The sequence below is a fragment of the Podarcis vaucheri genome (assembly GCF_965113315.1).
Source record: "Podarcis vaucheri genome assembly, chromosome: 8".
NCBI lineage: Eukaryota > Metazoa > Chordata > Lepidosauria > Squamata > Lacertidae > Podarcis > Podarcis vaucheri.
In genome coordinates this window covers 11,682,639-11,707,764 of record NC_138766.1, presented here as the reverse complement: position 1 = coordinate 11,707,764, position 25,126 = coordinate 11,682,639, and the positions used below count along the sequence as shown (strand labels likewise).

At 49.6% G+C, this 25,126-nt stretch overlaps 1 protein-coding gene and 1 long non-coding RNA gene across 2 annotated transcripts in view; one reads left to right on the top strand and one right to left on the bottom strand.

The window, feature by feature from the left end:
• LOC309538981 overlaps window positions 1–25,126 on the top strand; it is a 174,942-nt gene that overhangs the window by 55,296 nt on the left and 94,520 nt on the right. The window lies entirely within an intron of this gene.
• IRX4 (iroquois homeobox 4) lies at window positions 6,535–25,107 on the bottom strand. The gene is given in 8 exon segments (XM_082234495.1): window positions 6,535–7,814; window positions 7,817–7,847; window positions 7,849–7,973; window positions 8,856–9,169; window positions 12,127–12,233; window positions 14,016–14,267; window positions 15,914–16,079; window positions 24,863–25,107. Coding segments are annotated over 7 exon segments (1,479 nt in total). The 5' UTR covers window positions 15,959–16,079; window positions 24,863–25,107; the 3' UTR covers window positions 6,535–7,209.

Below are 25,126 nucleotides of genomic sequence, written 5' to 3'. Positions count from 1 at the left end.
GTAGATAAATAGGTACCACTCCAGCGGGAAGGTAAACAGCATTTCTGTGCGCAGCTCTGGTTTGCTCTGGAAGCTGTACGCTGGCTCCCTCGGCCAGTAGAGCGAGATGAGCGCCGCAACCCCAGAGTCGGCTACGGCTGGAGCTAATGGTCAGGGGTCCCTTTACCTTTAAGCTCTCACTGTTATCTGGGGCTCCCAAGCATTGTAAGCTTTTCTGCACAAAGTTTTGGATAGTCCAGTTTCTTGTCTTTCCCCGTTGGTCTACAGGGAGAGGAGCTGATGAAGCCCCATGCGCTGGAATTGGTTAAAAAAAGGAAGGTGAATGATAGACAGACACCAAGCATTTTTTTTTCAGAGATGGGGGTGGGGGCACTATGAGGTGCTCCCCCCAACCACCTTGATGCTTTCTTTAAGCTGCTTTTTCATTAGCAGCATAAACACTTGACTGACTGACGCAAAAGAGCTTTTACTTCATCATAGTGCATAGCTTTTTAATGTTTCATGTTTTATTATGTTCTTATATATGTTGGAAGCCGCCCAGAGTGGCTGAGGCAATCCAGTCAGATGGACAGGGTACAAATAAATAATAATAATAATAATAATTATTAATATTTACGAATTTTGTACTTAGCTCATTGCTGATAACAGATACCTGTAACTAGTTATAACAGCTATAACCCCTTTTCTTTCTGGTTAATGTACACACATATTTATATTTAAAGATCTGCCTGTATTTGCAAGCCTGCGTGTAAGAGGGACTTCAGACAAATTTGCCCTGAATCGTGGACAGATCCACTCAACCACTTAAACGACACATTTATTAAAGTGACTAAGAAAACAGAGGCATTGGTGACTTAAAGCAGAACAGAAGCGGAAGCGTTTTGCTTTAAGCCTTTCATATCTCTGCTTTCTTCGCCACCGCAACGCGGGCGCTGCAGCCCCCGCCTGGACGTGGCTAGGCGAAAGAGGCAGCGCTCTGCCCCGACTCGCGATTTTGCATGCATGCGTGGGGAAAAGACGAGGCCGAGAAGAAAGGAGCAGGTGACATTAATCGCATGCATGATCTCAGGAGACAATCATTTGAAATCTTAATTGGCTGCCTTTTAAATATCATTTAAGGTCTCGTTTGGCCCGCTTCCCTCTCTCTCTCCAGTTAAGAAGGCGTTGTGTCAAAGCCTATTTGCTTTCCTGGACGGCTCTCTCGCCTCTTAAGTCTCTCCCCCCCTTAAAAAAAAAAGGAGCAAAGACAAGAGAGAAAGAAATAGACCCATCATCAGCCGAGGTTTGCGAGGTCGATAAAGCTTTTAGATTTGAAGATGTTTTCAGGGAGCCCATTTCCTGCGGCTAAGAGTTGTTAATGGAGCTTAAGGAATTATCTTATGACTCCGACCCGGAGAGCCCCCAGTCTCTCTCTCTCTCTCTCTCTCTCTCTCTCTCTCTCTCTCTCTCTCTCTCCCTCCTTCCCTCCCCCTCGCCTTTTCCCTTTCTCCGGCTCCCTTGTCGAGACTGAAGCTCCAGCCGCCGCCGCCGCTGCTGCTGTCAAAGTCTCTTAATGAAATGTAACGCGCCGCTGATTACAGTTTTATTTGGGCCCTATGTAAAAAGGCCATGTTAATTTCCCCTCCTCTCCGCGGAGGCTGGGAATTTGCCACGGCCCAGTGCGCGACAGAGGCGCTGCCTTGCAAGCCCAGAAATGCCACCCCCCACGCCCTCCCCGCCCCGATTCTTCTCCCCAGTGCCGTGTGTGCGTGTGTTTAGAGAGAGTCCCCAATTTCCGGTGGCTTTTTCCGCCATCGCCTCCAGGTAGATGCTGGGTGTTGGGGTTTCATTTGTATGTAACGCTGTCGGTATGTACGAGATGTATTGATCCAGGCTCGCTCGAGATTAATTTCTCGCAGAGCCTGATGCCCAGCTTGATGCGGATTTGCTGGGGGCTGTGGGGGGGGGGGGAGGGGAGCGCACGGCGCTGGGTGATCTGAACGCAATCCACGAGGAAGTTCTCCTGCGCGGGCACCGCCGTGAGAGAACGGGCAAGCGCAGGATTGCGCGCAAGGCTTGTCCCCCAGAGGATAGCTGCTTGGGAGAAAGGCCCCCCCGCAATTAGTTTCGTTGGGTCGCAGATCCTGCTCATTTCGACGCGGTTTGCGCAAGAGAACCTCCCCGCGTACACTAGCCCCATTTATTATAAGTTGTTTTATTTACAGGGAGGGCAAAATTAAAAAGTATGTATTGTGCCATAGGACTTATTCTGGCTGCGGGGTGTGTGTGTGGATTCCTATCCTCTGCTGCGCTGTGCGGAGAAATTATCCATCCTGAAACCTTGAGCCTTTTCATATTGTTGGTGACGGGGAGGGAAAGTTGTCCGGTTCGTTTCAGAACAGCTTTCACTCTCTTGAAATTCACGGGACTTGAGAAGAGGGCTCCAGCCTCTCTTCACCTATTTGCTCGCATTGTTTTTAAGGATAAAACAATCAAACCCACAAAGCGAATAACAGCAAGTCTCTATTTAATCGCCCATTCCAAAATTCCGCGCGTAAAAATAAAGGAACCGGGGAGGAGGGAAGCTATAAAAGTGGCTGAGAAACGTTGGCATCAAATCATATTTTTTTTAAAGAAAGAAAACAAACAAAAAATTCCTGAGATATTTGAAGTTAGCTGATTCTCTCCACCTTTGACGTTTCGAAACTCTTTTTAACGTCCTTATCTATTATTGCCTGGCTGGAGGAGTGCTGGAAAATTAAATGGCTGGGGTTGGTGAGGAGAGAGGAACTAAATATGTCTTGACAAAACACAAAACGCGATTTCTTAATAACAGGAAATAATTCTCGCGGGATGTGTTTCAAAGTCTCACGTGGGGTTACTCTGCGTGGGCACATCTAGAGCCACAGTTTAGCGCGCGGAGGAAGCTGTTTTCCCACCGTCTCCCCTGCGCACCCACCAGCCCTCCATCTTTTGAGGTCCCTTGCCCGCTTTGCTTTTCCCCCGAACCCGAACCCGCTGCCCCCCAGCTCCTCACTGCGTCGGACTGCAAAGATGGTGTGCTTTGTCCGCGGGGTCCGTTTCCCTGCAGCCGCCCGCCCAGACGGCATTAAAATTCCTCCTGGCCCAGCCTCTGGCTGCAAAGCCATCTCCCCAGAGGCTCCACTTTTCGCTATTACTGTCAAGTACCCTTGACTCTTTATTTTGTGCCCTTTTTATCTATTACAACTAATTCGAGTTCTTCTGCCCTTTTCAGCTCCAAGACGTGCCTTTCCGTAAGATGCCCCCTCCCCTCCTTTCTCCCCACTCCATCCTCTCCCCGCCCCGCCCCCCCGGGTGCAAAGCCTTCTCGAAATTGAAGAGGCTGGTTTCTCCCCCCCCCCTTGCGTTCCCTCCTCTCCCCCTTTTACTGTCAAAATGAAAATTTCACTTCAAATTATCTTGGCTGATGCAACGGGTTTCCTCGGCCCCCCCTTCCTTCCTTCCTTCCCCTTCTTCTCACACCCCCGCTCTCCCCTCTTTCCTTTCCCCAGGCTGGGGGCCTCCTGTCTCAGCCTTTTGACAGCCCCCATCAGCAGAGAGGTTCACTCATTTCGATAATATCATCCGAGGGAGCGAAAGTCAATATAATGACAGGGGGGAATTTAAGGAGGAGGAAAAGGGGGGGGCGGGTAGAGTGCGTGGGGGGAGTTGCAGTCCAATTACAGACGTTTGCAAGGAAAAAAAGAGAAGGAAGGGAAGGGACGGCGGCCACACCAGCGGCACAGCCACCGCCTTTCCGCCGCCTCGGTCCGAGCGCCTCTCGGTTCATTTCCAGCCCCAGCACATCTCCTTACACCTGGGCGCCCTTTGGCGCACCAATGCCAGCCCAGATCCGCCACCCTCTTAAGCCCTAAGCGCTTGTGTTTTTCTTCTCCATTTGACTCCTATCAATAACAGAGAATGTGGCAGTTTCTAATCCCTTCCTGGCGCGATCCGTTGGAGAAATCTAGGCTGCCCTTTCGGATTTATCCTGCACTGCAGGGCCGGAGGTGGTGGTGTTGGATGGTTTTGTTTTGTTCGTTTCTTTGTTTTGGATAGTGAGAAAACAGAACCATCTCCACCGTTTGTACTCAGAAGTATGTTCTGTTGTTGTGTCGCCTGGGACCTGCTCCCAGTATAGGCGCCCTAGCAGAGTATTTGCGCCCCCCTCCACCCCTAACGGGGCGTTTTTGAGATCTGTGTTGCGACGGACTGCATTAGGCAGCTCGGCCATAAGAACGAGAAAAATGCACTGGCAGCGCGCGCGCGTTGCCATTTATTCTTGGACACCCCCACCGTGCAGAACCGTCGCAAGGTCAAACAGTCAGTTGCCGTGCGGGGCGGAGAGAAGCAAAGGGATTTGCGCCCTTGGCATACAGAGGCCTATTTAATTGCTCAGAACAAGGTTGCGTAAAAGCACTAGGCGCAGAACTGAGCTGGCCAGAGACGGGGGTTATATCTGGAGAAAGAATCACATGTGGCCTGGAGGAGGAAGAGGAGGAGGGTGTCCTCTAGAGAAGCCTTAAATGGCACCCTTGGTTCTAATCTCATCACTTAGCCCTAACTGGGCAACTTGTGGAAAGGGTGACATTTGCGCTTATTTCTATTTTACATAGGTGTCCACTGGAGCCTGCTTGGGGGGCACAAGTCGTTGCCTTTTCACCTTGGCTTTTGGGGACTGAGTGAGACGATGAAAGACTGGTTTAAAAACAGTTTCTCTCCTCCCATCTCCAACTCCCACAACCCCTTAAACTTTTCTAGATTGTGGCGAGTTCTGTTGGTGGCTATCTCCCTGCATCTTGCAGGAAAGTTTACACCCCCGGACTTGCGAAGAGAGGCGAGATCTTCAAAGCCCTGTCTGCCTTCTTCTAGCTAAATGGTAAATCGCCCGAGCCTTCTCCTGAATCGCGCGCGGGGGCGGGCGGGCGGAGGGAGAGAAGCGCTCGCTCTTTCTCTTGGCTGAGCTTCTATTTAATGTCAAAACGGTAAACCATCCGTCCTGAAGTGCTGAAATATTCATAGAGAATCCAACGATTCTCTCTCCCCGTACCAGCGAAGAAGCTTCAAGTTAAAACAGTAGTTTAAATCATCAAATGTTCCATGTGAATCAATTGCTTCGCGCACATTAAAAAAGAAAAGGACCAGCCTTGGTAAATGGGATCTCTACTCCACCGGTGACTTCGCATCCCTATAGCCCAGTTTTTATACAAAACCATTTATCGAGATCCATTCTAACTTTTCACAAAGTTTTAGCATATTAACACACACCCCTTCTAAAAATAAATAGGCAACTTGATCCACTGACCACTTAATCCACACCAACTGTATACGTATAGCCTTGCAGTTTCCCGGGGAAACCGAATTCCCTTAAATTCTCGTGCAACTCAGTCCTGTGCATGTTTACTCGGAAGCAAGTCTCCCTGGCTTCAGTGAAAAGCAACCCTGCAAAGGTTCTCACCCTTAGTCGGAGAAAAAACAAAGAAACGAACGAACCCCAGTTTAAATCACAGCAGTCCCCGCTTAAGCGGGACTGAGGATCAGAACTCCGCTTTGAAAATTAAGATCTACCGGGTTTGCGTACACACATACTGTATATCAGGGTAAAAGAACCTCTTAGGGTGCCTCGCCCCTCCCCCTGTTTCAGACCACACGTGATTCTTCTACGCTCGGAATAACTGTTGCAATAGAAACAATTGGACTGGCTTGTGTCTTTTTTGCTTAAAAATACTGTGCCATCTCTGCTTTGATAGCATAGTGGGCAATTCAAAAAGAACAGAATAATGAAATTCTCCCCCCCCCGCCATTTCCTGCCTGCCCTTATGTCCCAGAGCGAGCTTTGGGCCCTCCTTGCGGATGGGGCCTCGCGATTTACTGAACCCGGAACAGGCGCCTGGCCAAACTGCACCAACGCCTGGAGCTGTCCAAAGGGAAGCGCAGAGAGGGCAGGAGGCGCTGGCCGGCATTCACTGGGTAGGTGCGAGGGAGGATGATCGTTTGATTGAAAAGCCAGGAGAGGATTATTTTGGAGTCCCCCCATTACAAACTAAGATTACAGTCGGACAGGTGAAAATGGACATATACATTTTAAGGCATAATGAGAAGTCGCCAGCCTCTTAGAGATTCTCGGTTTAAGCTGCTGGTGATGCGGCTGAACCAGGTAAAGTCAAGGTGGCCGGGTCTCAAGCTGGTTAAAGGTCCAGAACCACATCAGCGCCAAACGCACCGTTGATTTTAGAGGGGGCCGTTTTCCTCTCGTGGGTTCCTACTGAGGTCTTTACCACTCGAGAGTATGTCCCGGCTGTCGAAAGGGACGGGCTGCAAACGCACTTGCGCGTGGAAAAGAATGCCACCCAGATGCGCAAGACTTTGATTTCCAAGAGTGTGCTCCGCCCTACACTTATTGACTGGGGAATTCCGTACATCTCCACGGGACGCGAAATAGACACGCGTCTTCCAACGCGTTTGGGATCCAGGCGTCGAAGCTCCACTTCCAACGCAGGCAACGCAAACAGACCACAAATCATCGGGTACCTCTGAGAGACAGACAATTTATTTGGAGTGAACATACCTTTTCGACATAGCTTATTTGTCAAGTTCAAATTCGGTGTGTGCGCGTGTGCGGGCAATGGTGTCAACTTGGTGGAAGAAGTGCTGTTTTTTTGTGGGTGAGATGCTAACGATGAGAAGGGGAGGGCGGGGTGGGTGGGTAGGGAAGTTCGAAGAAGAAACTAAAATTGGCATGCCACAAATCATATTTTTTTTTGTTTTTTAGAAAAAGGAAAAAAAGGGAGGGGGAAAAACAGAATAGACAAACAACTCCCTCCCCAAGAAGCTGAATTCGGATCTCGCGCCTGGTAAACTTTGCAAGGTAAACGCAGAAGGACGCCTCTATAAACTAGTGGAACGTGCTATGGACTTAAATAACCGTGAAGACATTGATCCCTTAAGGCTGCAGCCAAGTGACAGTTTTTTCGTTCTCTCTCCTTATACCAGCAACTTTTAAAATCCTTGCTCGGTTTTTGCGACGGAAAAAACGTCTCTGGTTTGGAACGGAAACTCTCTCCAAGTCTTTCTCTCTCTGCGTGTGTCTCTCCACCTCCCGCCGCTCAGTCCCTCGGGGCCCAGCCTGTCTGCCCCCCCATTCCACCGTCTTGCCTTCCTCCCTCCCCCGGCCTGTCCCAGGGAGGCGGACGGGGCGGGCGTCGGTCGTTAGGAGCAGAACATTTTGCTGCCTGCTTTGGGGAAAGCCAGAAAGTCTTTGCCGGAGTCCTGGGGCGCAGCCAGGCCTGCCAGCTGCCCTTTGAGCACGGCGGTGGCGCCGCCGCCCAGCGAGCGCCCCAGGGCCCCCGTCTCCAAGAGGGAGCCTTTGGTGGTAGCCCAAGACACTGCGGTGCTGCTCAAGGCCTGGTTCAAAGTACTGTGCCGGAAGAGCGGGTCGTGGAACACGCCGTCCACCCAGTTCCTGAGGTTGGTGACGGGGGAATCCTTCGGGTGCCTCTCCAAGACGCCCCCAGCCGTCGGGGCCGGCGCGGCGCTAGAGGCACTGGACGCCCCCTGCTGGCGCTTCAGCATGCACGACGGGTACTCGGCCTGGTTGAGCGAGGTGGCCGTGTGCGCCAGGGACCAAATCCTCGGCTTGCTGGACGCCTCCAGGAGCTGCTGCTGCTGCTGGTAACACGGCTTGGCCTCGCAGCTCCTCTGCCGCGCGCTCAGCAGCTCCGCCGCCTCGCAGCCCTCCGCGCCCGCCGTCGGGTCCTTGAGGCAGCTCTTTGCCCGCTCGAGGGGGCTTTCCAGCGGGGCTGCGCCGGCGCCCAAGGAGGAGGGATCCTTGCAGGCCTCGGTGGCGCACGCTTCCCCCTCCGCGTGGCCGAAAGCCGCAGCCTTCAGCTCGCCCTCGGAGCTCTCCGACTCCAGCGGGTCGTAGTCGTCCAGGTCGCTGAGGCCCAGCTCTTTGTCCTCCTTGCTGGCCGGCTCTGAGCAAAGGAGGGAAAAGAGGGCACGTTACAAACGCAGGGCGCGGCAGGTACATTTGCAATTGAGGTTCGTTCTTGGCTAGTTGAGGTGCCTGCATTGCAGATAACCCACGGGGCTTACGATTCTGTGCAATGGCTTTAAGGCTAGGATTCCTCCACCCATTCTCTGTCTGTGTTTTGCTTCCCCTCACTCTTCACAACAGCTCTGTAGGATGCACGGTTAACAGCAATCCCATTTTATTAATCGGAACCAGAAATGGCCAGTCACTTGTGTTGGGATATGTATAGGGGGACGTGACCATCTTCTATAGGCTGCGCCCCTTTACCTGGCTTGCTGGACACAGTGGGCGTGGCTCTCACAGGGAGGATTTCCTGTAGACCCTGTGAGATCCAACTTCCCCTGTGTGTACTGCGTCGTAAAAGTCCCCCACCTTACCCAAGGCAACCCAAGCACTGCATGGCTTCCAAAGGTTTCGAAACCCAAAATGAAATGCCAGTGTTGCGCTCAGGCCTAGCAAAAGAAGCCACGCGCTTTTCTACGCGAGGAAGCAAACCTTTTAAAGGTTTTGGTCGGGTGGAAACAGTTCCAAAGCCCAGCAGGCGCCCCCCTCATTTGACAGCCCCCTTCCCCTGTCAAAGCAGAGCAGACTCAGAGGGGACACTGGCCGCCTCAAGACATTCTCTCGAAATCCCCAGCGCAGCTCAACTGCAAATCTAGAAACCTCTTTATTGCATTAAAGGCAACACACCCATACTTTTTGTCCCCTGGACTCTCAACACCCATCACCCTCCCCGTGTGCCCACTATCCTCGTCCCAGAGAAGGGCGACAGGGCTAAGATAGCTCCTGCCTTCAGTATACTTCTAAGAGACTTGGAAGATACCCTCGAGTTTCTCATTCTTCAAGCTCTCCCCTTGACCCTCTCCCTCGTCCTCGTCCTCGTAGGGTCTCTTTTCGTCCGCACACTTGTTCCTGGGGGGCCAGGTCATCTTGTTCTCCTTCTTGAGCCTCCTCCTGGCGTTGGCGAACCAGGTGGAGACCTGCGTGAGGGTCATCTTGGTGATGATGGCCAGCATGATCTTCTCGCCTTTGGTCGGGTAGGGGTTCTTGCGGTGCTCCTGCAGCCAGGCCTTCAGCGTGCTAGTGGTCTCCCGAGTGGCGTTTTTCCTCCGCGTCCCTCCATCCATGGTACCATATCTAGGGCGGGGTGGGGGGGGGAGAGTGTCAGTGAAAATGCAGCGCCAACGAGCCGGAAGAAAGCACCACCCACATGGTCTGATTCACCGACGCAATTCCATTTCCCGCGAGAAAGGGATCCTGGTATCCAAGGTTCACCTTTAAATATTTCCCCTCTTTCTACAAAACCCAGAACGCGCTGGTCTTACCAGGAAAACGGTTCAGCTTGGTGAAGCCAAGCAGCTAGAAAGACGGAGCGTTTGGATACACAATTGGTGATCAATAGGACCTTAACCAGTTTGTTGTCCTGCCTATACTTACTTGGGAGTAAATCCCCCTTGAAAATGGGGTCGCACAGTTAATCTTGGGATTTAGGCTCACCTCGATCATGGATGGAGTCTTTGGGACTTGCCTCGCAAATAACTTACTCGGGGCAAGACCAATGTACACCTGATCTAAATCGGGAGTATAGACAGCCTCAAAACAACGGCACTCGGGCTCCTGAAAAGCGTGCTGCGGATCTTATACACGCTTACTCTGAAGTGAGTCCCGGTGACTTCTGCGTTTGCACCGGATTGCAGCCTAAAAGCATGTCTACTTCAGAAGGCAAAGAGCCGCCCTTGAGAGGCATCCAAAATTCAACTCCTGCAAAATGGATATGCTAGAAAAACTCTCTCTCTCTCTCTCTCTCTGTCTACTCTTGCTCCAGCGCTCCTAGAGAGTCCACCGAAGTAACCTCAGGGCGCAGTTATTAATAAAAATATTTATTTTATTATTCGTAAATTTCTCTCCTACCCATTCCATATACATATGCTGCACAAGACACTGGGCTATACCTGAATATTTAATGCACACCATCTAAGGAAAGGTCATCGGCACCCAGTGGGCTTAAAAGGTTGGAACAGCGTAAGGAGGAATCTTGGTGTGTGTGTTTTAAAGCAATAACGGCACCAAAGATTAAAAAGAAGAAGAAGGAATATAAAATTGTTCGGCACATTTGTAAACGTGATGGGGGAGTGACAAAAAGCGGCCCCCAACCTGCCCATGTAAAAGTAAAAAGAGAATCCAGTAGGAGATGAGCGAACATTTTGGTTCACACGTGCCAAATGATGAGTGAAAGGCCAACGTGACGTCTTGCTCGTGTGAACGAACCATCGCGAGCTCAAAAGAGGCAGGACTTCCTGGCACTTTAAACGCCGTGTTGTTCAACGGAACCAATTCATACTTTTAACAAGGGCTGGATCATCTGAAGTTGGCTACCTCAGGGGCTAAAGAGTCGCCAAAAATAGAAGTCTCGGAAAGAACTTCCCTATCATCTTCACAGTGTTTTTCAGCAGAGCCGGTTTCATGCATTCAGATCCCAGTTAATGAAGTGTGCCCTACTCAAGCGGAGAGAAAGGATGCGCGTGCACGTGTGATGTAGCCCGTGGAAGCCAGTCGGGAAGAGGTATTTGTGATTAAATCCATACGGATCTATTGCTGTGATAGCGCAGATCTTATCGCATAGATCGAGCGCTAAGGCAACCACAGCGCTTTCCTACTATCCCTGGACAATAACCACCAGCTTATAGGGATGCTATACTTGAAAACGCTAGAGGATAAAACGCCAGTGATAGGAGTAAGTCGCTCGTGTGACTTCGCCTTGCCCTCAAATATATTGTGTTCCGCCAGTGAAGGCGTGTCTTCCTTTCTCACTTCGTACCTTGGGCATCAAAGCCCACCATTGGACTTCCGCATGTGTAGAATAGGCTGCATCCTGGCATACGAGAGCTAATTGAGATCGACTCCGTGAACTCTTTCATCAGGTGTAGGGAAACCTTCCCCCCCCCGCACCTGACTACAACTCCCATCAGCTCCAGCAAGCATAGCCACTGACCAGCGATGATGGGAGTTTAGCAACATCTGAAGCAGAGTTTCCCAAGGTTGGGTCCCCAGCTGTTTTTTTTGGACTACAATTCCCATCATTCCTGACCATTGATCCTGCTAGCTAGGGATGATGGGAGTTGTAGTCCCAAAACAGCTGGAGACCTAACTTTGGCAAACCCTGATCTGGAGGACCAAAAGTTCTCCACACCTGATTAAGATCAAGGATGGAGACGAGGCTTTCCCCAACCGGATGACCTATAGTTGTTGAACTACAACTCCCATTATCGAGTTGGCCAGGCTGGCTGACGCTGATGGGAATTGGAGTTCAACAGAGTGGAGGGCCGCAGGCAGATCCGCTTACTCCTTCGTAAAACGGATCGGGTCGAAGTATCGATCTCCATTACTCAATGAGGACTTGCTTCCAAAGAAATATAGCGAGGAGAGCAGGGGTGTCATCCAGATTAAGATCGGGCTGGCAGACGAATGAAAGAGGTCAAAAGGAAAGCTTTTGCATTCGCTGAGGGCTCCTCCAAAACGAATCGGAGATTAGAGGTGTAAAACTAGCTCCGGATCAGTGCAGAAGAACGAAGAACAGGTTCGTTTCGTGCAGACAACACGGAAACATAACTTGTTATTGGCATTTATAGAGATAAAGAGCGGACGCCATTAAAGCTCCATTTAAACCCATTTCTTTCTTTCGGGAATGCGCTGGCTTTTAGGCGCCTTGGTTTCTCGCAGGAGTCAATGGGGTCTGAGCCGCTTCAGGGCAGGTTCACACGTGCACGCTACACCGATTCCTCGTGCCTGATTTGGTGAGCAGCCTCTGCTGAAAAGCACGCCCGTTCTCAAGGAGGCGCGCTTCGATGCTTGCTTCGGATGCGTTCAGGATCCCGTCTTGCAAGCGCTCGGTTGGTGAGATCAGAGATCATCTGACTCTGATACAAGGGCGGCTTATTCTGGCCACACTCGTTTGCTACTGGTCCTTTGAGAAAAGCGCAAGCTGAAGACGTTTCCTGATTAAGAAGCGCAACTAACCTCCTCTCCTCTCTCCCCCCCTTGGCCCCCACCGCCTTTTCCTGCCTCTCAATGAATGCTGATGGTTTGTTTCTTACCTGTCATATTGATACTGACTGAGCGTGTGGTCGTATGGATAGTAGGCAGCCGCCTGGGTGATTCCCGCATGCGCAGATCCGCTCCCATCCTTCGAATCAAAGCTGTTCTGGAACAGGAAAAGCAAAGGCGTCTTCTTATCAGCGCTCCCCTCCCCCACGGGCAGTGCGGGTGGGGGGGCAGGAGGGGAGACACGCGAAGATGGACACGTTTTTATTTATTTTTGCAGTGGAGAAACACATCGAGGAGCAAAAAACTCTCTAGCACATTTTCAAAGCTAAACAGGATCCGGCTTGATTTCGAATGGGATGGGAGGCCACGTGTTGAGATTCCTGCATCGCAGGGGGTTGGGATAGATGACCCTCGGGGTCCCTTCCGACTCTTCACTTCTGTAATTCTATCAGAGGGTTAAACTTGGGCTGCAAACTTGGGCACAAGTCCCAATGAACTCAGTACAGCTTACTTCCGAGTAGACTGGCATAGATTGTATTTCAGCAGGTGCGTACATTTCTTCAATTCTTGTATTGCGCTTAATTAGAGAGGAACACGAAATTCCTTGTACTCTTGTCCACTGACTCAGTGTTAGCATCTCTTGGCCCGATTTGATGCACCTTGACTCAGAGGAAACCTTATTTTCCTGCAATGGAATTTACTCACAGGAAAGCTGGTTTAGCCTCTGCAGTCCACTGGAATCCAGTGCTTTCCTTCATCCGGCTAAGAAAGGTATTTTATGCACACTGGGCTCCAAGAACAAGTGACTAGGGATAAGCAAGGGTCAAATATCACCTAGAGCAGTGATGTCCAAACTTTTTTCCAAAGAGAGCCAGATTTGATGAAGTGAAGGGCCGTGAAAGCCGACCAAAGGGCCGACCGAAGTTGTTAACCTTTAGGATTGAAGTTGTTGAGCTTTTTTTAGGATTGGAGTTATTGAGGTGCGACTCAATAAACACACTTTCCAAAAAAAAGGGGGGAGGGGGGCAATTGGGACGATGGGACGTGACCTGTTTGCCACACAGGGAAGTATACCAAGAGTTAATTTCTTGACGCAGACATTTTATGCATAATTTTACATTTAAACATTCGGTGAGCAAACTCGAGTTCCTGTTCCAGTGACAACTCCAGACTCGTTTTCTTGGGTCAGTTTCAGTACCCAGACAGAGATCAGCAATGCCACGATGTTTTAGCGTTTATCATTTATCTCTAATTAAGTAGTTGGATCGCAGAGATCAGCAGACAATAGTTTCTCAGAGCTTATTGCCGTCTATCTCTAATTACATAGTTGTAGGCTGCTCTCCGTGTTGTTAGACACCTGAATTAGCAACGCCTATGATTGACTGAAGTTTCTCACAGCCCCGATTCATATTCACTTCGGATTACCCCATGGCGCATAGATAGGTTACATAGCCGTTGGCTAAGTAAACAACCCATGGCCTTTTAAACTCTCTGTGGGTTATTTTTATTGTTTGTTACTACGTTTTGTGCTTTTATATTGTAAGCCGCCCTGTGCTCCTCGGATGAAAGGCGGCATAGAAATTTAATAAATAAAATAAATCGGAAACATTTTGTGTTTCCTCCAGGTTTGCTTGTACTAGTGATGCATCTCTAACTATCTACACCTACACACACGTGAGGATGCACAGTACACACACGTTGCTATTAAAAAGTGCATAACTAGAAATTAAGTCCCTCCCGCTTAACTTGATGAGGTTTACTTGCTTCCTTAATGTCCTTAGGGACTGGGTTGAGTGGTGAAGCTTCTAGCTAAGCTGCGACTCTCTCTGTTTGCTGACTTGGAAGAGCAAAAGTCCCTTGGTAATGGGGCAATGGGGTTTCCTTCTTGGCCAGTCAATGCGTTCAGGTGGAAGTCGTGCTCGCTGCGCAGAAGACTTACCAAGGAGTAGAAAGCCGACGCCTCCGTCCCGTAGGTCACGTAGTTGCCATAGCCTTGCGTGTTCGTGTAGGGACTCCCATAGACTCCCAGGGCAGCTGCCGAGTTGAGCTCGTGCCTGGCCGTGGCTAGCAGCCTGCTCTCGTACACGGGGCAATAGACGGGGGTCTGAGCCGAGGCTGCGGCCCCAGAGTCCGTGAGGGTCCTGCCGGTGGTCTCACAGCAAGTGGTCAAGGAGTTGGTGGTCATCAGGAACTAGGACGAGAGAAGACAGGGCAGTGATCTTAGAAGGGGCGGCTGACAGCCATGGCAACCAACAGGCCGATCTACCAACCAGTTCTAGCGAAGGCCGTTTTCGGTCCCAAATCAGTGAGCTTTCACACAACCCACTGACTCCCGTGTCCATTGGTTTTAATGAGCATCTCTTCACGTTAATTAATCCGGAACAACCGCCACCCCCTCTATCCGACCTCACAAAGGGCACAAACTCGGGACAGCGCGATCAATCTGTGTTATCACACAGAAGGGTGGTGAAACGCGCGATGAAACGGTCGTCTGAAACCGCCCAGTCACTTGCAGAATCCTCAGCTCCCAAAATGGAGGGGGGGGCACCCAGGCCGAATAGCGGAAGGGGAAAGCAGTGGAAGGATGTGGCTGCAATCCTATACACGTTTACCTGGGAGCAAGTCCCATTGTGCTCAATGGGGCTGACTTCTGAATAGACCTGCATGGGATTGCGCCGTTAGTGATCTTAAATAAGTACCTTATATATTATGTTAAACCCAGTGGCTTAACTGGTTTGTGGATCGGGGAGAAATTTAAAGATCGGTTGGGGAGGGGGGGAACCTAGTTCCAGTTCACACTTGTCAACTAAAGAGAAAGAGAGAGAGAGAAAATACTTTTCAGTTTTTAATGCAGTCTTCCGGCCAGCTAGACCGCTCACATTAACATTAATACATACATCCGTCTCGGTTCTAGAACACGTTTATTTCCGCGTAAAAGTACTGAGAATGTTAATGAAGTTTAATCCCAGATCCTTCGCGAGAGCTAATTGAACATTTGTTTTAACTGCAGATTCCAACGCCCAGAAGTTCGGTCCTTGCTCTCTTTTAAGGGTACGATCCAGAAAGGAGTTGAGCCTAGGCCTCAGCTGATACAGGGCCCCTGACTGCAGCGACCTCGCACCCCACCCAAGTTCCTGGTAAACGAAGTGGCCCGTGAATCTGGCTTCAACCGGCCAGTTGTTGTGGTTGTTGAATCGGCTTCCATCCACCCGCTTACTTCAGAGTAGGTCCGCGGACCAGGGGGAACGAGCTGCTTCCTTCTTATCCCTTGCCCCAGTTCACCTCTTGGCAGTAAGTAAAACCCTCTGAGATCAATGAACACCTGAGATCTTTCCGTCTTCAGCGCGCTGCGGGAGTAATTTGTGGCAGGCTAGCTAGCACCCCTCTGAAACTAGAGACCTTCCAAATCTCAGGACGGGGCTCTCCAACCCAATCCTAAACGATACCCCGCCCCTTGACTCCAATTCAACTCTCCACCCCTCATTGTTAACATTCTCACTCTGGGTCAAGGTCCTTCGATGAATCCAGGACAGGTGGACTTTCTAAACCAGTTCGTGGTTAGAGCACCGCAGCGTTAGGATACCAAGGCGACAGTCCCCCTTTTACCTGGAAGTAAGTGCCATTGGTTTCACGGGGGCCTTACTTCCGCGTAAAGATGGCAGTCACTGCTCTTGGGGAAGGGGGGGTCATCCCTTCCCCCAGCCCCCAGTTGATCTGAAGCAGATTAGGACCCTACAAAAGCGCCTCCCAGGAGAAGGGAGTTCTCCCGCGCGCCTTCACAGGGGAGGGCAGCGAAAGGAAAGGGCGTAGATGCGATGGGAGTCCGGCAGGACTTACCTGGGGTGCAGACGAGTAGGGGTATCCGAACTGGGGGTAGGACATGGCCACGGGGGGCTCCCAGGCTCCAGGAACAACCAGGAGAGGCGCTGGATCCGCGGGCTCCGCAGGCTGCCTCGCTGTGCCGTGTGGCCCCGAGTGATGGATAATCCGAGCTTCCTAGGGGCTTAGAGGACCAAGCATAAAACCATCTTGAATTCATCTGCCTTGAACCTGAAACTATTTTTTGTGTGTGTTGGGGGGGGAGTTTGTCTTCCCTCCCCCGCACAACACACACACGCACACAACTCGCGATCTTAAAAAGATCTGCCTAGGCAGCGTGGCGCTTCTTCAACGCGAACAACATAAAAGGCACGGTTGCTCTGAGGTTTCATGGGGGGAAAATACATATTTTGCCCACACACAGGCAGCGGCGGAGGGAGGGGAAGAAAACCACTCCTGGCTGAAACACACATGTCAAATCAAACATCTGACGTCAAGAAGAAGAAGAAAACAAACCCTACAGAAACTGCCTCTCGCTCGCATATTTGTGTGCACCTTTGTGGTAGACCACGGCCTGGGATTTAAACCAAATACCCAGGATGAAAGTTTGTTTTCAGAGCACGCTGGCTGATCGCTATTTCAGGGAGTTCTCCAAACGTACAAAATGGCAAGGTCCTGAGTGGTTCATAACTGCATCTCTGATATCAATAGTTTGGAGAGAAGAAATCAGTGTCGTCTCTCTTCCTCCCCCCCCCCCGAATCACTGAAGGGTGGTCAGCACTTTTAATTAGAAATTAATTAATGAGCAGCTGCCTGCTGCTTCCTCCCACTCCTCCCTGCCCTGCAGTCAATCAGTCCCACTTACAAACGAGGCCGCTGGAAGGGCAGGCGCGCAAGCGAGGCTTTTAAATCAACAGTTGAAACGAGCTCCGGAGCTGACAGTCAAAGCACGTGGAGAAGGCGACTCTTGAAGCCCCGCCACCAAAGTGCACGTTAGGAAAGGACAAGGAATGGGCATTTGCGCTGAACGGATATTATGTTAGACGTTTTAGGCTTTAAAAACTTTTTGAGGTGGGGAGATATGGAAAACCAAAGTGAGGAGGGACCACAACTTTGAATAAACTTCAGGCCATTGAGTGGCAGGGAGAGAGTGATCTTCAAATTCAGGCCAGATCTGATTTGCAAAGCGAGAGCATCTATCCATACTCAAAACAACAGCTGACATTCGTACAGCGTAGTGCAATCTTCAAACTACTTCGCATGCATTATCTCAGGAATCCTTACAAGAGCAGCGCAAAACTGAGCGTTTCCAGGTACTTTAAAAAAAATTGGGGCACGGGTCCAAATTCACATTAAAATTGCATATACTAACTTAAATGTCTATGTGCAGCTATAGACAGCAAAGTCAACTAATTTCTCATCCAAGCCACTCTACTTAAAAAATCCAGTTAACTGGTACCCATTTCAGATGTGTTCCTCTTTTAATTCATTTAACTAATAGTAAAGTGAATTTCCCAACAGATCCTTCTTCAAATTAATTAAGCGTCCCTTCAAGTATCCCATTTCATTGCCTCCAACTCATCTTAAGAGAAAGTCATCTTCAACTGATGTAGTTCCCCAATTTTACACCCTTATACCTCGGATTAATGTCAATTAAGACCAACCCTTTCATTTCCCCCTGAATTTATTATCCACTAGAAACACTTGGGGGATGGAGAAAAAGATCTGGGATCTGAGATACTTAGGCTCACCACTAGCTACAGCTTGGTCAGTATCCTGGTCTTGCAGTGTAGGACTGATCCTGAGAGGCTGGTTGGCCTAAAACCTCTTTCTTAGCAAGTTCATAGGGGAGAGGATTTTCTGGTTCATAGTCTGTTTCACCCACTACCTGTGCTAAGGTAACTCTCAAACTCTCTCTTAATGGTTTTGATTTTTTGTTGTGTGGGAATATACAAGTTTTCTAGGTAGGTAGAATATGAAAACTAGTTCATATTTTTTAAATCAGGAGACTGACCGAAGAATACCACCCCAACTGTAGTTGTGATATCCTGGAATAAACATGGCTCCCCATATTGTCAAGCACTCTACCCTTCCTCTGGTGTGCCTTCTCTCACATGTCCAATGATCCCCTCAGATCTCTGATGGAGAAACAATAAATCAGCTTTGTCCCACCTGGCTTTCAGTCCTTAATTTAAGCCACATTTTCCTGAGTGGCAGCACAGAAATAGATGAAATAAACGTGGTTCCCTCTCTGTGTCATACAGATTCACTACCTGCGACAGTCAAACCTCTATACAGTCTTATCAAACTGTGCCCCTTTCTTTCAATGTCCAGCTGGTATCCATTAGCTCCCCAGAATTCCAATGTCCAAGAGTCGCTAGTTTATAGTATAACATGAGATCATAGAACAGCACTACCTCTCTTTAAAACAAACTCTGATATTTGACCAGAGATTCTGTTTGAGAGCAGAAGGCAGAGATAGGCCTTTCCTTAGTCCCTCCCTTTTCGCACCTTTGGATTATCTCTGGCCTCTTGTCCAAGATACCGTACATTCACAACAAGCCTTTTAAACTTCACATGAATTGGTCAAGAATAGTCATCACTCCCACTTTTGAACTGGAAGAGAGGCGAGGGAGAAAAATCTACCTTTCCTGAAAGTATGCATAAAGTGTTTTAAGAGGTGGCTAATTTACTATGTGATCTGCGTATACACTCTTATTTCATTTTATGACTACAAATATAAGACTACATCAGAAAGTCATTTTCTTGGAGACTTATTAAACTGTAGATCGCAGATTTCTGCCAAAGCCTCTTGTTAGACCTTTTTATCCTACTAGGGAAGTTTAAGTGTTTAATGGGAGTGGTGCTTTAAATGTTTAATGAGAATGATATTTGGTCTTTCTTGATTTCTGTCTCTCGTTGTTAGCCCAAGTCGCCAGCACCATCGCTGGAAGGAGCAATGCACATTTCATTGATGTTAGTAGCAAAACGCCAATTAATTTTAATAGAGCTGGAATTTCTGCAATGCTGAGTGCTGTCTAGGGCTCAAAGGCCCACCCTCGATTCTTCAGGCAAGTCGGGGATCTCTCATTCTCAGTGTGTGATCCTAAACATTTGGATCCTTAAAGACTTTTCTGTAGTCTTCCTTCTAAGTGAACATGTTGGCCTTATCTGGAGAGAGCTAAATGCTCAGTAGGATGGTTTCAGATACTGCCATCAGTAAAGTGGGATTAACAGAATACAATACAGTATTCTGGATGAAGGAACAAGGTAAAATCAGAAAGAATTTGGTACTTCAGAAGGTTCACCACAAAGATGAAAACTGCATTCAAAAGGCAAATACGCTGCAAATGAAGTTTTGTTTGAACTCGCTCCCCATTTATGGAAGTCGGTTGCATAGAGGGTCATGGAAGCTCTAGGTGAAACCTATGAAAAGTATAGGACCCTATGCAAACTTTTGAGGGTTTGGCTGGGCTGAAGGTCTCTCTCTTTCTCTCCAGAGGATATTTACCATCTGTCCCATTTAGAGGGTAGTCCAGGATATGAATTCAGCAAAAATGTTTGCTTTGAAGACAGTTCCAGTGTGATTGACTTCCGGCATGTTTACTTATAGTATTACTCTACTTAAATTCTGATTCTGACCATAAAGCAGCAGGGGATATCCAGCAGCAGTCATACTCAGGGTAGATAGAGCTTTAAGTCCAATGACTTCAATGGATCTACAATATTACTGCCATTGGAAATACCCAGGAAATCTATTTTTTGAAAGTAAGTGATTTCAGGGAGATGAGCAAAAAGATTATTTTTAATCATTTTTTTCAAGGTGAGAGTAGACTCTTACCCACCTTAGTAGCTCTCGCTAAATTCAGAGGAGCATTTACTTTGGGTTAAAAGAGAGAAGTTCTTATTAATAAGTTGGCATACCATTACTACTGGTTTCACCGCCCCTATCAGTCCTCTTCACCTTGTCACCTTTATCTAGGCCTCTCCTAGGAAGTCCAGTACATATAATTTTCCTCCAGGACCTTTTGTGTATGTGTTTGTATTGGGGAGGGGGGAGGGGAGGGGATATAGAAAAACCCAAGTCTCTGAAAATCGGGATACTCTGCCTAGAGAGGAACTTGCAGTGGGGAAGTTAGCCAGACCCAGGGCGGGCGAGTTTCTGTGCGTATTTGCGCGCGTGGAGAGGGGAGGGCAGCTGTGGCGGGGGAGGGAGGGATGAAAGGAGTGCAGACTTGCTCGGAGAGCTGCCTGGGTTCAGACATGTGAATAGCCCCAGGGTCACACTCTAATTAATGATGATGTTCCCTTCTTCTCCCCAGCTGGAGGACTTGGTGCCTCCCAGGGACGAATCTGCCCGCTCTGACAGCTCGATTGAGGGTGATGGATGACTATCTGGAGACCGCAGTACACCTAATATAATCATATCTGCTGCGTAATTGCTATAATTTACCGAGGCAAAGCCTTGGCTCTAGGAGGAGCGCGTTAGAAGGCAGCGAAGGAGCTCAGCAGCCCCTTCAAAAGAGAGGGCCACCCTGAACCTAGTTTAAGCGCGTTTACCTGGGAGTAAGAGGCACAAGGGATGTCTTCAGATTACCTGTGCTAGTTCCCTGGAACTTTGGTGAGACACTGGGCTCATCCATCCTGTCCTTTGATGTGGATAGTATGAGGGAAGGGAAAGTCTGGGAAGGCAGTGATTTTGGGGAGAGCGTCATATGGAATGAATGGAGGTGTTGGAAACTTAACCAGTCACATTAAACGACAGTGCGGACGACCACCTCTTTCCACTCGCATTGTATGTTTACTCAAATGAACAGGCCCTACTTCCAAAAGCTCAATTCCACGTGTGTGGTTTTTTAAACTTTAAAGCAAGTCCCACTATGGTTCGTCAGGAACTGAGACCAAACTGGGCAGGAAAGAGTTAACACTCTCTTACCCCCCCCCCAAGGCTTCTGCTATCTCTCTCCTCTCCGCCTGCGGCTTTTAAATGAAAACAAATACGTCTAGCACATGTCCAAACACAGATGTATCCCGCGCAATATGTGGGGTGTCCCACCCTCTAGTCCGCAAACAGGGTTGTGATCCTGCGCACGCTTGTCACGGAGTCAAGTCCACTTCTGGGAAGCTATGACCAGAGTTGCACTGTAAAGTTTATTTGGGTAGATCGGGAGGTCGCAACACACATGGGTGGAACTTTTGCGGAAGGAGGCATAAGATTGCAGCGGTTGTATAATATTTGCAGGGCGTATAAGCTTATCAGACCCCAGGAATCTCCGGCACGCAGATCACTTAAAGCGGCTGAGCGGTTCATGGCGGCAGCTCCAGTAGTTTAGGGATCGCAGACGCTTTACAAATAAATGCATGGGGGGGGGGCGGGGGCTGCTTCAAGGACAGGCTGTGACAATAATTTCTTCCCCACCACCACTGCATTGCTAAAACTGTTTCTCCTCCTCGTAGCCTGCCTGTAGTTGATGAAGGAGCCATCCAAGTGGATGGAGGAACCCTCTTTCAGAAACGAAAGCCAAAGTTTGCAAGTACTTCATGGAGACTGGGGATGGTGGCAGCTGCAGGTCTAGCCAGGCTTACTCAGAAGGCACAACCCAGTCGATGAAAGTCACTTCTAAGGAAATCAGCTTTAGAGGCCGTGGTCCTAAACAGGATGCAATTCTGTGCTCGTTTACCTGGGAATAAGACTTACCGAAACTCAATGGGACTTACTTCCGAGTAGACCCGCTTTTAAAAAAATAAATAAATGATTGCACGAGGACCATCTCTGAAGATAAAGGGAAACCCGAGAGCCACGCAGCCCATACATTGCAGGTATACAATACCAGGAGGTGGGGGTGGGGGTGTTTACCGCAACACGCAGGCGCGTCGCCCTCCAGGGGACGGGGGCGGGGTGCAGCCTCCCAGATCTCCAAAGGAGTTCAGCGTTAAACGTTGCAATTAGCTGACTGAGGCAGACAACTTTTACAGCGGATGGTGCATTGTTTTTTTCTCTCCCCCCCCTTCCGCCAAACCGCAACGTTGCAAATCCATCTTCACACACACACACACACACGCCTTTTTCAAATACTCAAACAATTCCACCGGGATCACCCCTCACTGGCAGACGGAGCAAAGAAGTTTCTCGCCCGTTTCTGGATCCATAACATAGCGTCTTCACCATGATCCATGCCATCCTATCCCGCTTCTAGACGAAATTTCCTCCCTGGGACCGTTTGAACTGCAATCCTTTATCCATAGTAAACGCAGCAAGTCTAGGATCGCGCTGTTGGTTAGGTGCTCAGTAGGTGCTCAGTAGAAATCAATGCGTTTTCCCTTTCTAGGGACTTCCATAGCGTTCTACTACAAAGTCATGGTGGGTTGCTAACTACTCGCCCTTACCCTTGACTTCGGAGTAACAGCACGATCCGTGCTGATTGACTTGGGAATGTGTCTAATTAGGTGCAGTGGCGTCCCCTCCCCGCCCCCGGTAAGTATCCATAGGATTGCAACTTTAGGTTTGTATCCTGAAGCACGCTTCCTTGGAAGTTGAGGCGTTGGAATGAACGAGTCTCGTGCCCGAATAAACACGCGCAAGACCGGCAGGACTGGCTTCAACGCGCCTAACAGCAGGGTGCATGGCTCCAGCGCCACACACTCAATCGGAAGTCAGCCCCCCAAGAACAAAGTGGGGTCATGATTCCCTCGAGTCCCTGAAATAGTTCTCCCCCAAACAGCCTAAGTTCCCCTCTCCTCCAGCAAACACCACGCCAAGCGCTGCCCTGTTTCCAGGCTCCCCATAAATCTGTGTGAGGGAGGTGAGTTTTCTCGCAAACGCCCCACTTTACGAGGAAAGACATTCTGACGAATTTCATTATTTCCCCATTCAGCAGCAAAGCCAGAAAGTAAGTGTCCTAAAGGCAGTCCCTGCATTTAGCAGCGTACCTCGCTCACGAGGAGATCCAGGGATGGGAGTCTGAGCGCTATCCTGTGGAAAACGACAACTTTTGCGCGTAAGGCAACAAGCTGACTTCTACACCTAACAGGGAGCAGCCAGAGCGACGCCCTTCTTTTGCCAAAGAGACCCCCCAGCGCAATTATCATAACACAGCTCCCAAAATCAGAACGAGTGGGTGCTATTTCTTGAAAAACAACAGCAGCAACAGCAACAAATACGCAGCGTAGCAGAGCGAAGTGTGCAGCGTCTTCAGGGTTTAAAGCTCTGCAGATTTTTTTTCATCGTTCTTCTCCAAGAAACTAAAGCCAGTGTCTGGTTGGTTTGTTTTTTTAATCCTCCCCAAGAAAACTTGAAAGAAAGAGGAGTGCAGGAGCAGGCCCTAGCAGGTTGGGGTCTGATTGAGGTCGGCAGGAAATTAATCTGGACACGTTTTGAGCAGTTAGAGAAACCATCGGGTTATTTTTGCCCTAAATTTCTCTGCCTGAATGGCCCAGGACTAACCACTTTATCTGGTTCCGAATTTACAATTTCTTAAGACACCCATGATAAGGAAAGAATCCGCCGCATCTTCGCCCCCAACCCCTACAAACACCCCCCCCCTCAGCCAGCACTCAAAAGGCGAATAAACAAAGTTGCACTCCTGCGCATATTAACTTGGAGGCGAATCCCAAATAAAAAGAGTGGGACTTCCTCCCGTAAACACGGTTTGGATCGGGCCAGAAGGGTGTTAAAGGATCTGAAGCCCGCGACCTTGGAAAAACCTTTCCCAACGCTTTGGACTTCGGAGCTAGCGGCGCTTCTCCAGCTTTCCAGTTTGTAAAATGGATGAAAAAGCGTAAACTAGAAAATTGAAGGTACATCCTTGCCGGCGACCTCACCAAACCTGACACTGGACTTGAACTAGCCAGAGACCTTCAGAGGGTCTAGGATCAACCAGTGCGTGTGGACAAACTGGTTTTTAGACAGGCGCCTGGTCAGACCTAACACAGAAGCCCAAACCCCCTATTTTCACGCAAATTTCCTCACGGACGCTTTTTACCGTTTTATTCTCCCGGCCTGGCTAATAACCAAGGCGAATTTACTCTTGTTACCAACAACAACAACAAATCAATGGGATTCATTTGCCAATGTGTTTGGCTCCCCCCATTAAATCCCCCCCTTTCTTCGACTTACAGTAAGGAATCTGTGGCGCTTCTCCAAAAACACCTCCCCAGAGGACCATGTTAGAAGGAAGACCCACCCAGTTCTTGTCAGCGCCGGAATCTTTGCAGTCGTAGCCCAAAGCTGTGAAACCGGAGATTTTAAAAGTGTGTCGTCGAACATGTGCAGAGTGCCTTGCAGTCACTCCTGAACCGTGCACAACAACACGATTGGGATGGGAGGGGGGAGGTGACAGAGTTTTCGGTCTCGATTTCTAATCAGCCCCACTTCTCAGGCTAGAAACTGTGTCTGAAATCCTGTACCCACTTGGCTGCGACTCCGCCGCGTTGAACTCCGTGGGACTTCCTACGCAGTAAACAAGTACAGGATTGCACCGACCAGCCCCGAGTTTACAGAAGCGATTTAAAGCAACCCCCCCCCCCCGCCAAACAGAGGAACTTTACACCCGCACTGCCCTCCCCGCGCCTTCACGATCCTCCAAGCTTGGGTTCCTTTTCCACGTCCACCAAACTTTCTTGGCCAACGCAGCCTCCCTGCCCAAAGTCTCCTAGAGCAACCGACCAAAGTTGCACTCTATGCATGACCGCGAACACCCTTTCCATTTCCCCATCCCCGCGCCGAGAAGAGAAAAAGCATGTGTGTAAGGCGGCTTTCCTCTCAGCCCTAGGTAAACACTGCCCAAGCCGCATGATGGATCGCCCGTAGTTTCTCTTCCATAGCCAGCCCGAGATTTCCCAGCCGGCTGGCTGCAGAAGGCAGGCTATTGTTGGGGTGCGCGTGGATGGATGGATGGATAGATGGGCGGAAAGGAAGCCGGGGTGCAAGTGCAACGCCAGCAAGGAAGTGCCTCTCTTTCTTGTTACCTGCAATCACGCCGGGCTGCGCCTAGGATCTCCTGGCGAGAGCTTGTCCATGGCAAAGGGTGGCCGCGTCTTTTCGCCTCGCTCGCAGCGGCTCGCTTTGGAGAGAGCAGCAGCCACAGCAGCGCGCTAATGGAGACATTGCTCAGTGTATGGAATACCTGACTGGAGTCAGCCCGACGAGTGAGTGCCTCCAGTCCCCAGGCGCCACAGTCACTTCACTAACCCCCTGCACCGGAGTGACGTTCGAGTGCAGAGCTGCGCTTA